General features: G+C 61.0%; 2 protein-coding genes across 3 annotated transcripts; one reads left to right on the top strand and one right to left on the bottom strand.

Moving 5' to 3' along the window:
- The first annotated feature begins 1,399 nt into the window (after positions 1-1,399).
- LYPLA2 (lysophospholipase 2) lies at positions 1,400-5,886 on the top strand. Of its 2 annotated transcripts, XM_082613560.1 has the most exons (10): positions 1,400-1,521; positions 2,997-3,100; positions 3,356-3,387; positions 3,515-3,580; positions 4,059-4,106; positions 4,197-4,267; positions 4,410-4,483; positions 4,561-4,662; positions 4,765-4,938; positions 5,026-5,886. In XM_082613560.1, exons 1-10 carry the CDS (start codon positions 1,401-1,403, stop codon positions 5,074-5,076), a joined length of 843 nt encoding a protein of 280 aa, XP_082469686.1. In that variant the 5' UTR covers position 1,400; the 3' UTR covers positions 5,077-5,886. The 2 variants fall into 2 exon arrangements, with proteins under 2 accessions (XP_082469686.1, XP_082469685.1); XM_082613559.1 differs by having other exon boundaries at positions 4,765-5,886.
- Positions 5,887-5,945: 59 nt separating this feature from the next.
- GALE (UDP-galactose-4-epimerase) lies at positions 5,946-10,537 on the bottom strand. Its single transcript, XM_082613558.1, has 11 exons — positions 10,454-10,537; positions 8,635-8,855; positions 8,366-8,481; positions 8,164-8,277; positions 7,759-7,935; positions 7,372-7,485; positions 7,210-7,276; positions 7,022-7,107; positions 6,835-6,912; positions 6,503-6,617; positions 5,946-6,330 (listed from the first exon to the last, which is right to left on the bottom strand). The coding sequence occupies exons 2-11, from the start codon at positions 8,753-8,755 to the stop codon at positions 6,272-6,274; spliced, it is 1,047 nt and encodes a 348-aa protein (XP_082469684.1). The 5' UTR covers positions 8,756-8,855; positions 10,454-10,537; the 3' UTR covers positions 5,946-6,271.
- Between the last annotated feature and the right edge of the window lie 227 nt (positions 10,538-10,764).

The raw sequence follows: 10,764 nt of genomic DNA on the forward strand, positions 1-10,764 counted from the left end.
CACAACCTCTTTATTTCAGTTGGGTCATTTGGAGATAAAGAAGGGCTATGTTTTAATTTGGAGTAGGGGGAAAATAAAGTTCGAAGTGTTAGAGCAGACTAACCATTAATCCCACTAGCACTAATCACGGGTAGCCTCTGAGACAAGGCCTCTGGATTTGAGCTTCACTCTGAAGAATTTGCTCCAAGTGCCACAGTGTCTTAGGTGATTGGGGTGCAGGAGGAATTGTTTATTCTTCCACAAGCAGACCCAGCAGGGATTCTGGGAGTGGGAGCAACTGTGTTGTCCTCATCCATTCACCCCCTTTCCAGCCCTGGACCCTTGGCCTGCTGTGGTCCTCGGGACCCAAAGTTTTCCTGCTCTGTGACCTGCTGAGCACTTAAGACCAAACTGCCTCTTAACCTGGGAAAAAGTGCTTTGTTGAACTTCCAGATACAGTGTTTTCTTTCAGTGCAAAAAAACCTAGTGTACATTAAGCTGGGCAAATGAGTCCTAAGCTGCTGAGGGATGACTCATTTCGTGTGTGCAGATGCCCACAGGCTCTGCCAGGGACATGGTCCTGCAACCCAGTTTGCCTCCCCTTCCAGCCTTTATGTGGACCCTGAGCCCCGTTCCACTTTACCGATGCTGCAAGGAGCAAAGGGTGACTCGGTGACCAAATGAAACCCTCTTTGTTAACAGGTGGAGCTCGCTGATGGTGGTATTTTGTGCACTGTGTGGTATTGCTTGCTGAGGGCAGAGCTGAGACAACACTTCCGATTCCTGACCAGTTGTCTCGGACACTGCTGATGCCAGTGTTCTTTTCTCCCAGGGTCCCTTTTAGAGTCATTATGTCCTCACGCTGTGATTTTACACAGCGTGTATAGAGCATGTCCACACGGCCTCATTTGAGCCTAACAGCAAAGCTGTGAAGTAAGCTGGGTGGTTATCGTCACCGTTTTACAGCTCAGGAAGCAGGTGCAGAGGCAGCATTACAGTGTAATCCTGAGGTTGCTGTTTACTTCCCTCCCCTGAGCCTCAGTTTCCTCATCTTTTAAATAAGGTTGGAAGACTAGATGGTCTCAAAGTGTCTTTTCAGCTGAGTGTGTGACTTCATCCATGACCCTGGAACAGGACGTGAGGGCCAGTGGTGGATACACAAGACCATGATGGATGGGAAGGTGGGAAACTCTGCTAGTGTGAAGAATGCCTCTCCTTCAGGACAGGTTTCCTCCAGGAGGCGCACGGGTGGTGGTAGCAAGTGGGGGCCACGGAGGCGCTGTCTAGATTCGGCCGGAGACTCCGTGTCTTGGTTATGGGGAGTGGCCCCACCGTACCCAACATGGCAGCTCCTATCTGAAGAAACCCCGACGCCCACTTCCGGGTTCCGTACCGCTGGCCAGGCTACTTCCGGCAGCGCGATGGCTGGGTTCCCGGGACTCGAACGGAAGTTCCGGCGGGGGCGGCAGAGGGGGAAGAGTGTGTGTCTGTGCGGGAGAGAGGGAGAATCGCCCGAGAGGTCTCGAAACCCCAGGAGTGGAGGTACCGTGGTCCGGGGCCAGCAGGCCCGGGGAGGGCACTGGCGGGGCATCGGCCCACCGCGAGGGTCCTGTCGAGTGGGGAGGGGCAGCCGCAGTTGTGAGGGATGGGGGTGGGGAGTGAGGTGCGAAGAGGCGCTGGCCGGTCTGGGGGACTTTGGGGGCAGAGAGGGGGAGGAAGATGGGGTCCCGGTGTGATGAGAGGGACTTCAGGGTCGGAAGTGGAGGGTCCCATTGTGGGGCGGGGGCTCTCCAGGGTCAAAGGTAGAACGCCCCTTTGTGGGCAGAACCGGGTCCGGGGTCAGGATAGAAATTGTCACTGTGGGGAGGGCGACCCTCGGTCAGAACAGAAGTTCCCATTGTGGGGAGTGGGAGACCATGGGTCAGGTTGGAAGTTTTTACTGTGGCGAGGAAGACCCCAGGTCAGGGGGAAGGCACCAGTCTGAGAGGAGGGGCAGCCTGGGGCGAGGGGTGGAAGTCGCTCAGTGGGGAAGGAAGGGAATCTCAGTTTAGGACAAAAGGTGCATTCCTGTGTGGGAAGAGGAACCCCAGGGTCAGAGGTGAGGGGTCCTACTGTGCGGAGGGGCGCTCGGGGGAGAGGGGACGGGGAAGCCAGTTGGTGGGGTGGGAGGGGTGGGCGCTGCTAGGAAGGGTCGGCACTTAGGGGCAGGTGGCAGAAGCTGCCAGGGAGTTTGGAGGATGCTAAGGACGGGAGGAGCCAGCTAGCTTGGCATTCTTTTGTGCGTTTGGGAGTCCCAGAGCATGGTCGAGCTGGGGGACCTATTTGGAGTCAGTGGGCAGCAGCAGCAGCAGGTGGCCTCATACAGGGGGGCGGGGGGCACTGTTTAGGAGGTGGGTGGTGGATCGGAGTTTGTGTGCCTTCTGGGGACATGGGCAGCCCCCAGGGGCTCTGAGAAGGGCTGAGCCAGAAGGCTGATGAGGGCTGGATGGGAGGGAAGTTGGAGAAAATGTGCGTGGGGTTGAGGGTAGGGGCTGGAAGCATAGTTCCCGGCAGTTTTCCTTCCCTTCATTTCCCAGTAGGGCCGGGAGTTGGGAAGGAGGGGACGCAAGGGCTCTAGAGAAGGGGGATGATTGGAGAACAGGGAGAGGAGGCAGTTACCTGCCAACGAGTGTTCGGTGGGGAGAAGGCAGCAGGGGGGTGCCCTGGCTCCCCTGCCCCACGGCCCCAAAGCCCTGCCTCTGCCCACCTCCAGCAACCTCAGGCTGTGTGGGGGGCCAGAAGCAGGGCCACTAGGGTGGCTGCCCCTGCTTTTCAGCCCTGGAGTGAAGGCAAACTTCCTGCCTGCTTGCTCGGGCCCAGAACTTCTTGCCTGGCTTTTCTTTGTGCCCAGGATAGAACCTGGGGCGCGGTGGAGGGCTGATGGCCCGGGTGGGCCCTGGGTTTGAGGCTCTGCTCCTGTGTCAGGATTCTCTCCCCTTCCTGGCCTTGCTCTTGACCACTGCCCCGAATATGCACAGGCCCCAGCCGTGGAGCCCTGCAGTGTATGTGTGGTAACACCATGTCTGTGCCCCTGCTCACCGATGCTGCCACTGTGTCTGGAGCTGAGCGGGAAACGGCTGCGGTAAGGGTCTTCTGCTACCCACGCAGCCCCCTGGGGAACTGGCTGGAGGGGGCGTGGGGAAAACAGAGGTGGCAGTGAGGAGAGGGCGAGCAGCCTGCAGCCGGGAGGCCGGGTCTTAATCGCCTGTCTGGCTGCCACCTCAGTTCCCCTCCAGGTCCTTGGGGGTGAGGGAGGGGTGGCCAGAAGTTGGAGCACAGAGTGAGAGTGACAGCAGGACGGTGACTGCCCTCTTCCCCGTCTCTGCTCCGTTTCCAGGTTATCTTTTTACATGGCCTTGGAGACACAGGGTGAGTGAGCTGGGGAGGGGCTGTTCCTGGGGAAGTGGGGGAGGGCCCAGGGGGCAGGACTGGAGAGGCCTGCGCCCTCCCCTCCTCCCTCTCCACATCGGTGCCTTTTCTCTCTTCCCTCCTACAGGCACAGCTGGGCTGACGCCCTCTCTACTATCCGGCTCCCTCACGTCAAGTACATCTGTCCCCATGCGTGAGTGTCACCCCAGCAAGGGAGGGGCTGAGGATGGGCGGTGGTCCTGTGGTCCCAGGCCTGTTCTGTCCTGCCGGCTGCATCCGGGGGCCTGGGGCCCAGAGCAGAGTCACAAGTGCCATTTTCAGCCTTCATCATTCCTGTGGAACCCTCAGGAATAGGGTCCAGCCCCAGCCCCAAGGCCTCCTAGACCTGAGACTCCTAGAACTAGCACCCCCTGTACCCCTTCCCCAAGCACTCACCGACTGAGCTGGAACCCCGTCACACCCGAGTACTGGGCTGTGCTTCTCCATCGCTACTGCTGATGCCCCAACCACAGCCTCCAGCCCCACGTGGCAGGTTGCCTGGCAACACCTTAAACACAGGCCCTGCCTGCTGGGAGGGTTCCCCAGGGGCTGCCCTGCCCCCACCTGGGCTCTCTGCTGCGGCTTCCTCATCCCTCCTGAGCATGGCGGCCCTTCTTGCTGTCCCTCCCCAGGCCTCGGATCCCTGTGACACTCAACATGAAGATGGTGATGCCCTCCTGGTGAGTTTGGGGAGGGGGAATAGGAGCTTGAGGGAGCCGCCTGGGGCCAGCCCAGGTCTCCCAGTGCTGCCAACGCCTCTGCTCCTCCAGGTTTGACCTGATGGGGCTGAGTCCAGATGCCCCAGAGGACGAGGCTGGCATTAAGAAGGCAGCAGAGAACAGTAAGGCCCCAGCCCCTCCTCGGCATCCTCCCTCTCCCCCTCTGCCCGCCCAGGAAAGTGCCTGGCAATACCTCTGTTTGGCTCCCTTCCTTGGGTCCCTGTGGCAGCTTTCCCTCCACCCAGTCATGCCCCCTCCCCCCAGTCAAGGCCTTGATTGAGCATGAGATGAAGAATGGGATCCCTGCCAATCGGATCGTCCTGGGAGGCTTTTCACAGGTGAGGGGAGAGAGAGGGGGGTGGGTGGCGGGAGCTGAGCTGTGCCCTCATGAGCCCTCATTCTCTCCTTCCTCCAGGGTGGAGCCCTGTCCCTCTACACAGCCCTCACCTGCCCCCACCCTCTGGCTGGCATTGTGGCATTGAGCTGTTGGCTGCCTCTGCACCGGGCCTTCCCCCAGGTGAGTGTCTCCACGACCCCGCTCCTGCCCTCTGTCTCCTTGAGGCTGGGGGATTGTGCCCAAGCACTGGCTTTGCTCTCTGAGTCCCCGTCTGGCCCACAGGCAGCCAACGGCAGTGCCAAGGACCTGACCATCCTTCAGTGTCACGGGGAGCTGGACCCCATGGTTCCCGTACGGTTTGGGGCCCTGACAGCCGAGAAGCTCCGGTCCGTTGTCACACCCGCCAGGGTCCAGTTCAAGACTTACCCCGGGGTCATGCACAGCTCCTGTCCTCAGGTCAGTGCTGAGGGGCTGCTTCCCACTCCCGCCCTTCTCCTTCCTCCCTCCAGCCAGGAGACTCTCACAGTACCGCCCCCCCTCCAGGAGATGGCAGCTGTGAAGGAGTTTCTTGAGAAGCTGCTGCCTCCTGTCTAACTACAACTGCTGGCCCCCAGCGCGGGCCCCCAGCTCACGGGGGACTTGGCACGCGCGGCACCATCTTGGATCTGAGCCGGTCGAGCCCCTTTCTCACCCTCCTGGACCCTTTCTTTTCCCACAGGCCTCTGGGGCAGGCAGGCCAAGGCCTGGCTGGGCCTCCCTTCCTGACTTCAGCCACCTGGCTGTCTGCCGCAGGGGGTGGGCTGCTTTCTTATCCCATTTCCCTGGAGGGGGGGCCCCCCTGGCAGCAGTATTGGAGGGGCTGCAGGCAGCGGGAGAAAGGGGCCCAGCCGCTGACCCACTCACTCAGGACCTCACTCACTAGCCCCACTTTGGGCCCCTCCTCTGACCTCAGGGTTTGGCCCCTGGGGCCCTCCCAGGCCCCACCTCCCACCCTCTCCCGCCAGCTGATTCTGCCCAGATAATCGTGTCTCTCCTGCCTCCACTCCAGCTGCTTCTCAATCATGAATGTGTCCGTGGCCCGGGCCCCCTTGCTGCTGTGGGCTCCCTGCCCCTACGCAGGAGTGTGGGTGACGGGGCGGAGTCCTTCGAGGGGGCCTCCCCTCAGCCATTCTGACTTGGGGGCTGGGCCCTGCCTCCCCATTACCCTCTGCCCCCGCGGGCCTGGAGCCTGCCGGGCTGGACTGAGGCTCAAGGTCTCCCCCAGCTGCCTCACCCCACGTTGGTCCCCACTCTAAGGCTGGGGGGAGGTGGGGAGGAGTTGTGTCTCGTCTTCTGTCTCCATGTAGTTTTGGGTGTTTTTCTTGTTGTGTCTGGATTCCGATAAAATTAAAGAAATTGCTTCAACTCTTAGGCCTGGATGATTCTATCCAAGGGGTAGAGTGTGATCATGTGCAAGAATCTGCTCCAGTGTAAGAAAACTTTATTTTAAATACTTTGGGAAGCTTCTTCGTAGCAGTATAAATTAGTGCCTGGGAGGAGGGCGTTCTGTGTGTCTCAGGGCCCTGCTTCGCCCCACTTGCTCTTGGTGGTCCTCCTGGGTTCCTGGACCCTGTGGAATAGAGACCCCGGATACCTGGTCAGTGGTGCCCTTGGCCTCATGCCTGGTGGGCTGAGTGGGCACAGTTGGGGTCTGAGGTAGGGGAGGCTCTGAGGCCCCTGGGTTCCTGCCAGGGGCTGGAGAGCAGGCAGTTGTTTCTCTTCCTTTCCTGGTCCCTGGTAGGTGAGGGTCTCAGGCCTGTGCGCCAAAGCCTGAAGGATTCTGCTTCTGCCAGCGCCATAGATCTTCACCTGTGATGGGGCGAGGTCCGTGCTCAGGGTCCACGCTGGAGTGCAGGGCCCGCACCACCTCGGACAGCCCGGAGTGGGCAGGCCCAGGCCTCCCACGGCCCTTTTCCTAGCCCCTGACACTCTCCCAGGGGCCAGGCCAGCACCCAGGGTCAGGGGTTGGGCTAGCACTCACACATCCTGTCCAGCCCTAAGGCTGCTGACCAGCCCAGCTCCTTGAGGGCCAGGCTGGGGTTGGCATAACAGGCAGCCACATCGCCTTCCCGCCGGGCCACCACCTTGTACGGGATCTGCAAGAGAGGGGGTGGTTGTAGCTTAGCTGAGCTGGCCCTGGCCTTACCCGCCAACTTGGTGACCAGGCCCTCAAGAAATGGAGGTCCAGAGCAGGGTCTTGCTCTCAGGCATCAAGTCCTAAGGCAGGCTTGAGGAGACAGGGCGGTGCTGGGATGCCTGTCACGTAGGTTAGTGGAGGGGCTGGGTGTGGGTCAGGGTGGGCTGCCAGCCTACCTTCTTCCCCGAGGCCTTCTCCATGGCCACGACCATCTGTAACACCGAATAGCCCGTGCCCGTGCCCAGATTGTAGATCTGCCCAGAGAGGAGAACAGGGACTGTGCTGGGGGCTGGATTTACTACCCCTCTGGGCCCCATTGGTCCTGGCCTCCGTCTCCTTCCCCGCCCTCCCTTCTCTTCCTACCCGGCAGCCACACTGCTCCTTCAGCTTCCTCAAGGCCGCGATGTGGCCCTTGGCCAGATCCACAACATGGATGTAATCCCGGACACCTGCAGAGGAGAAGGTGGTGGGGCGCTGGGTGCAGTAGTCTCTGTCCCACCGCAGTCTCCCTCCCAGCTCCCACTTCTGGCTCCTCCTGGTCCTGGGCTCACCTGTGCCATCCTCTGTGTCATAGTCGTTGCCAAAGACATTCAGTGCCTCCCGTCGTCCAATCGCCACCTGGGGTGGAGGTCAGGTTAGCTTTTCCCAGGACCTTGGCACCAGCTGTAGCCCTCAAGCCTAGGGCCACCCCGTTCCTTTCCCTTCTCCCTTACCTGGGAGACATAGGGCATGAGGTTATTGGGGATGCCCTGGGGATCCTCGCCGATGCAGCCCGAGGCGTGGGCGCCTATGGGGTTGAAATATCGCAGCAGCACTGCATTCCAGGCCTGTGGGACGCAGGTCAGACGATGGGGGTTAGGGTGCAGGCTGCATGTCCCAGCTGAATCCAGAGCCCACCCTGCTGGTTCTCTATGCCTAGAAAGGAGCAGGGTATCGGGCCCTCCCTGCAAGTGCTGTGACCTTGTGCAAGTCACTGCTGCTTCCTGAACCCCAGCCTCCTCCTTGGTGGAGGCTGATCAGGATCCCGTCCTCAGGCTCGCCGGGGTGGGCTGTGAGGGGTCTGTGAGCGGAGCCACGGCTGAGTCAAAGGGGGCCCTCACCTTGTCTGCCTGGCACAGGTCCCGGATCATTTCCTCGATGAAGAACTTGGACTTGCCATAGGGGTTGGTACAGCCACCTGTGGGGTGAGCCTCATCCAGGGGCAGGTACTGGGGGTTCCCATACACGGTGGCCGAGCTGCTAAACACCAGGTTCTTCACCCCATGGGCCCTCATGATCTGCCCGTGGAGGGGAGGCGTCAGTGGCCTCTGCCTCACACGTTATTCCCGCCCCCTTACACCTCCCAGGTGGGTGGGGCTGAGCTATGGGCTCCCATTTACAGAAGGGGAGACTGAGGCTGAGAGGCAAAGTCGAAGATGACACAGCTTGGGCTCTGCCACCGTGTTTGGCACTGCATACCCGGCCAGGGGCCCTCACAGTGTCTGTGTCCTCGCCTCATGCCTCACCTCCAGAAGCTGGATGGTTCCTGTCAGGTTAACCCTGTAATAATCCAGAGGTTTCTGCACCGACTCGCCCACAGCCTTGAGCCCAGCAAAGTGGATGACTGCCGTGAAGCTGTGCTGCAGGGTTGCAAAGCTGGGGTCAGAGGTTGCTTACAGGCCTGGCCCTTGGCTATGCCCCCTGCCTGTCTGCCTGCCAAGCACCCACCTTCTTAAAAAGACGCTGTAGGGCTGCCTGGTCCAAGATGTCCATCTCCTCAAACTCCAGAGAGTGGCCTGTCAGCTCCTGAACCCGCCGCAAGCTCTCAGGCATGGAGCCCCCTCCTGGTTGGGCACATAGAGGCCATCAGAGTCAGAGGAGATGGGGTGCTGGGTTCCCAAGGGACTGGCCAGACACACGTCTCTTGGAGGCGGGGGTAGGACGCAGGGTTCCCCTTCCACCCGCCTGGGAGCCCCAGCCCCCCTCCGCCTGCTCACCACGAATGGCGTTATGGAAGTTGTCGACGACCACGGGTGAATAGCCTGCCTCCAGCAGCTCCAGCACGGTGTGGCTGCCGATGTAGCCAGCCCCACCCGTTACCAGCACCTTCTCTGCCATCGTGCCTGGCCCAGGACAGAGACTCAGAGGTGGCTGAGGCTGCCTGCTCAGGGCCTCCTTCGGTCTGGACTCTGGCGTCAGAGGGAGGCAGTGGTGCGTCCTAGTTAATAGGGTGGGTCTGGAGTCAGCCCTGGCCCAAGACTGGATATCATCACTTAGGCATTGGAGACCACTTCTCTCTTGGCCTTAGTTTCCATCTCTATAATATGGAGTTTATAACTGTACAACTATCACGTGGTAGTGTGAGGGTCAGATGAGGTGATTTTAAAGGCCTGCCACATGGTACAGGTGGGGAGACTGATGCACAAGCGCCATAACTGACCGGGGGTTGGGAAGATGGAACCCTAGGCTCCACACTGCCTTCTTCGAGGTGTCTGGGGACTGGACAGTTCTGGACAGAAGGAAACAAGGCAGCAGCATTGGGACTCCAAGAGCCCAGGAAGGGGTTCTGTCTGCTCAGACTCAGACCTTCCCAGTCCCTCTGCCATCACTAGGTATAAACTGGCTCCTTGGTTCAGTGACTAATACCTCCTGGGGTAAGCAGCCCCCTGACTCCCTCCCACAAAGGTCAACTGGGAGGAGGCAGGAAATACAGCAGATGGCCTCAGGGTGGGGTCTTTTGCCAGGCAGGCCAAGGTTACAGCACTGCGCTCCTGGAGTGGGCCCCCCCACCAGGCCAGCCAGGCTGGTTCCGCCCGTGCGGATGCCACTCCCGGCTTGGAGCTAAGGATCCCGCCTAATTCTAGGTGGCACTGAACAGGGTAGTGTAGACGTGGCCTCGGCCCCAGGCTCCACTGCCAGGTGTGCACCACCGCCCTGAACAAACTCTACGGGCAGAGACGGTGGAGCGGAGGAGGGGGGCGGGGGAGGAAACCCAGACACTGAGGTCTTTCATTCCGGGCGGCCTGGCCCGCAGCCGCCTTCCTCCGAGCTGCGTCAATCCTCTTCTGGGCTCATCCAGCTCCGACCCACTTGACTGAACGCCCGCTGCGTGCCAGGCTCTGTATTGGGCACTTTTGCATTATTTTCCTGAATTCCCCCAACATCCTGATGAGGCAGGTGTTATTACTGGCACTTTACAAAAAAGGATACTAAGGTCAGAGAGGTTAAGTTAATTGCCTTAAGTCACAAAGCTAGTGCTGGCCGGGCTAGAATCTGGATCTCCAGGATCAAAGCCCCGCCCCTCTCCCCAAGCAGTTCGCCCCCCGCCCCCACCGTTTCCCGCTGGACTCTGCTCCTGACGCTGAAGCCGCCCCCGCCCCCGTCCCACCGAGCTCCACGCACTGTGCGGGCCCCCGGAAAGTGGTGGCGGAGGAGCTATGGGAGGCAGGAAGGCTGGTGAGGCTGGCCTCCCTCCGACTCGCAGAGTGGCCTCGGTCAGCCGTCGCCTCCTCAGTTTTCCCAGTCCGTAAAATGGAGGGGAGGGGCGCAGGGCCGTGAGCTATCAAGTGCACTTGAGCCTCAGGCTGGGATTCGGGCGATGGCTCGGAGGGGCCGAACTAGGAGTGCCTCGGCCGGGAATGAATGAACCTTGGCCACCCCAGCCAAGGAAGCGGGAGCTGCGAGCAGCGAGGGTGGATCCACCCTGACGGGACTCTGCCCAGAACGCAGCCCAGACCCCCGAGACTCTCTCGCGCGCCCGGCGGACCACCCGGCCCCTCGCAAACCCGCCCAGGCCCCCCCATTCGCCTCCCGAACCTGCTCCGCACCACGCTCCCAGCGCTGCCTCGAACGGCGCCGCCTCCCGAGCTCCGCGCCCAGTCCCTTTAAGAACCGACGGCCCGCCCAGGCCCCGCCTCCTCCACGCCCCCAAGAGACGTGTCAGCGGGGAGACCGCAGTACGGGGCGCCGGGAAGACCAAGGAAGCTGCGTCTTCAGGACGCCTGCGCGGCACGTCCCGCAGAGGGCGGTACCGATACGTGCCTGGGCGGTGGGCGGAGGACGGCACAGCAGAACCCGGAACCGCGCCCGCGAGCCCAGGCGCCAGCGCTTGTCCCGACCACGGGAAA

This window comes from Mesoplodon mirus (assembly GCF_964341445.2).
Source record: "Mesoplodon mirus genome assembly, chromosome: 3".
NCBI classification, from domain to species: Eukaryota; Metazoa; Chordata; class Mammalia; order Artiodactyla; family Ziphiidae; genus Mesoplodon; species Mesoplodon mirus.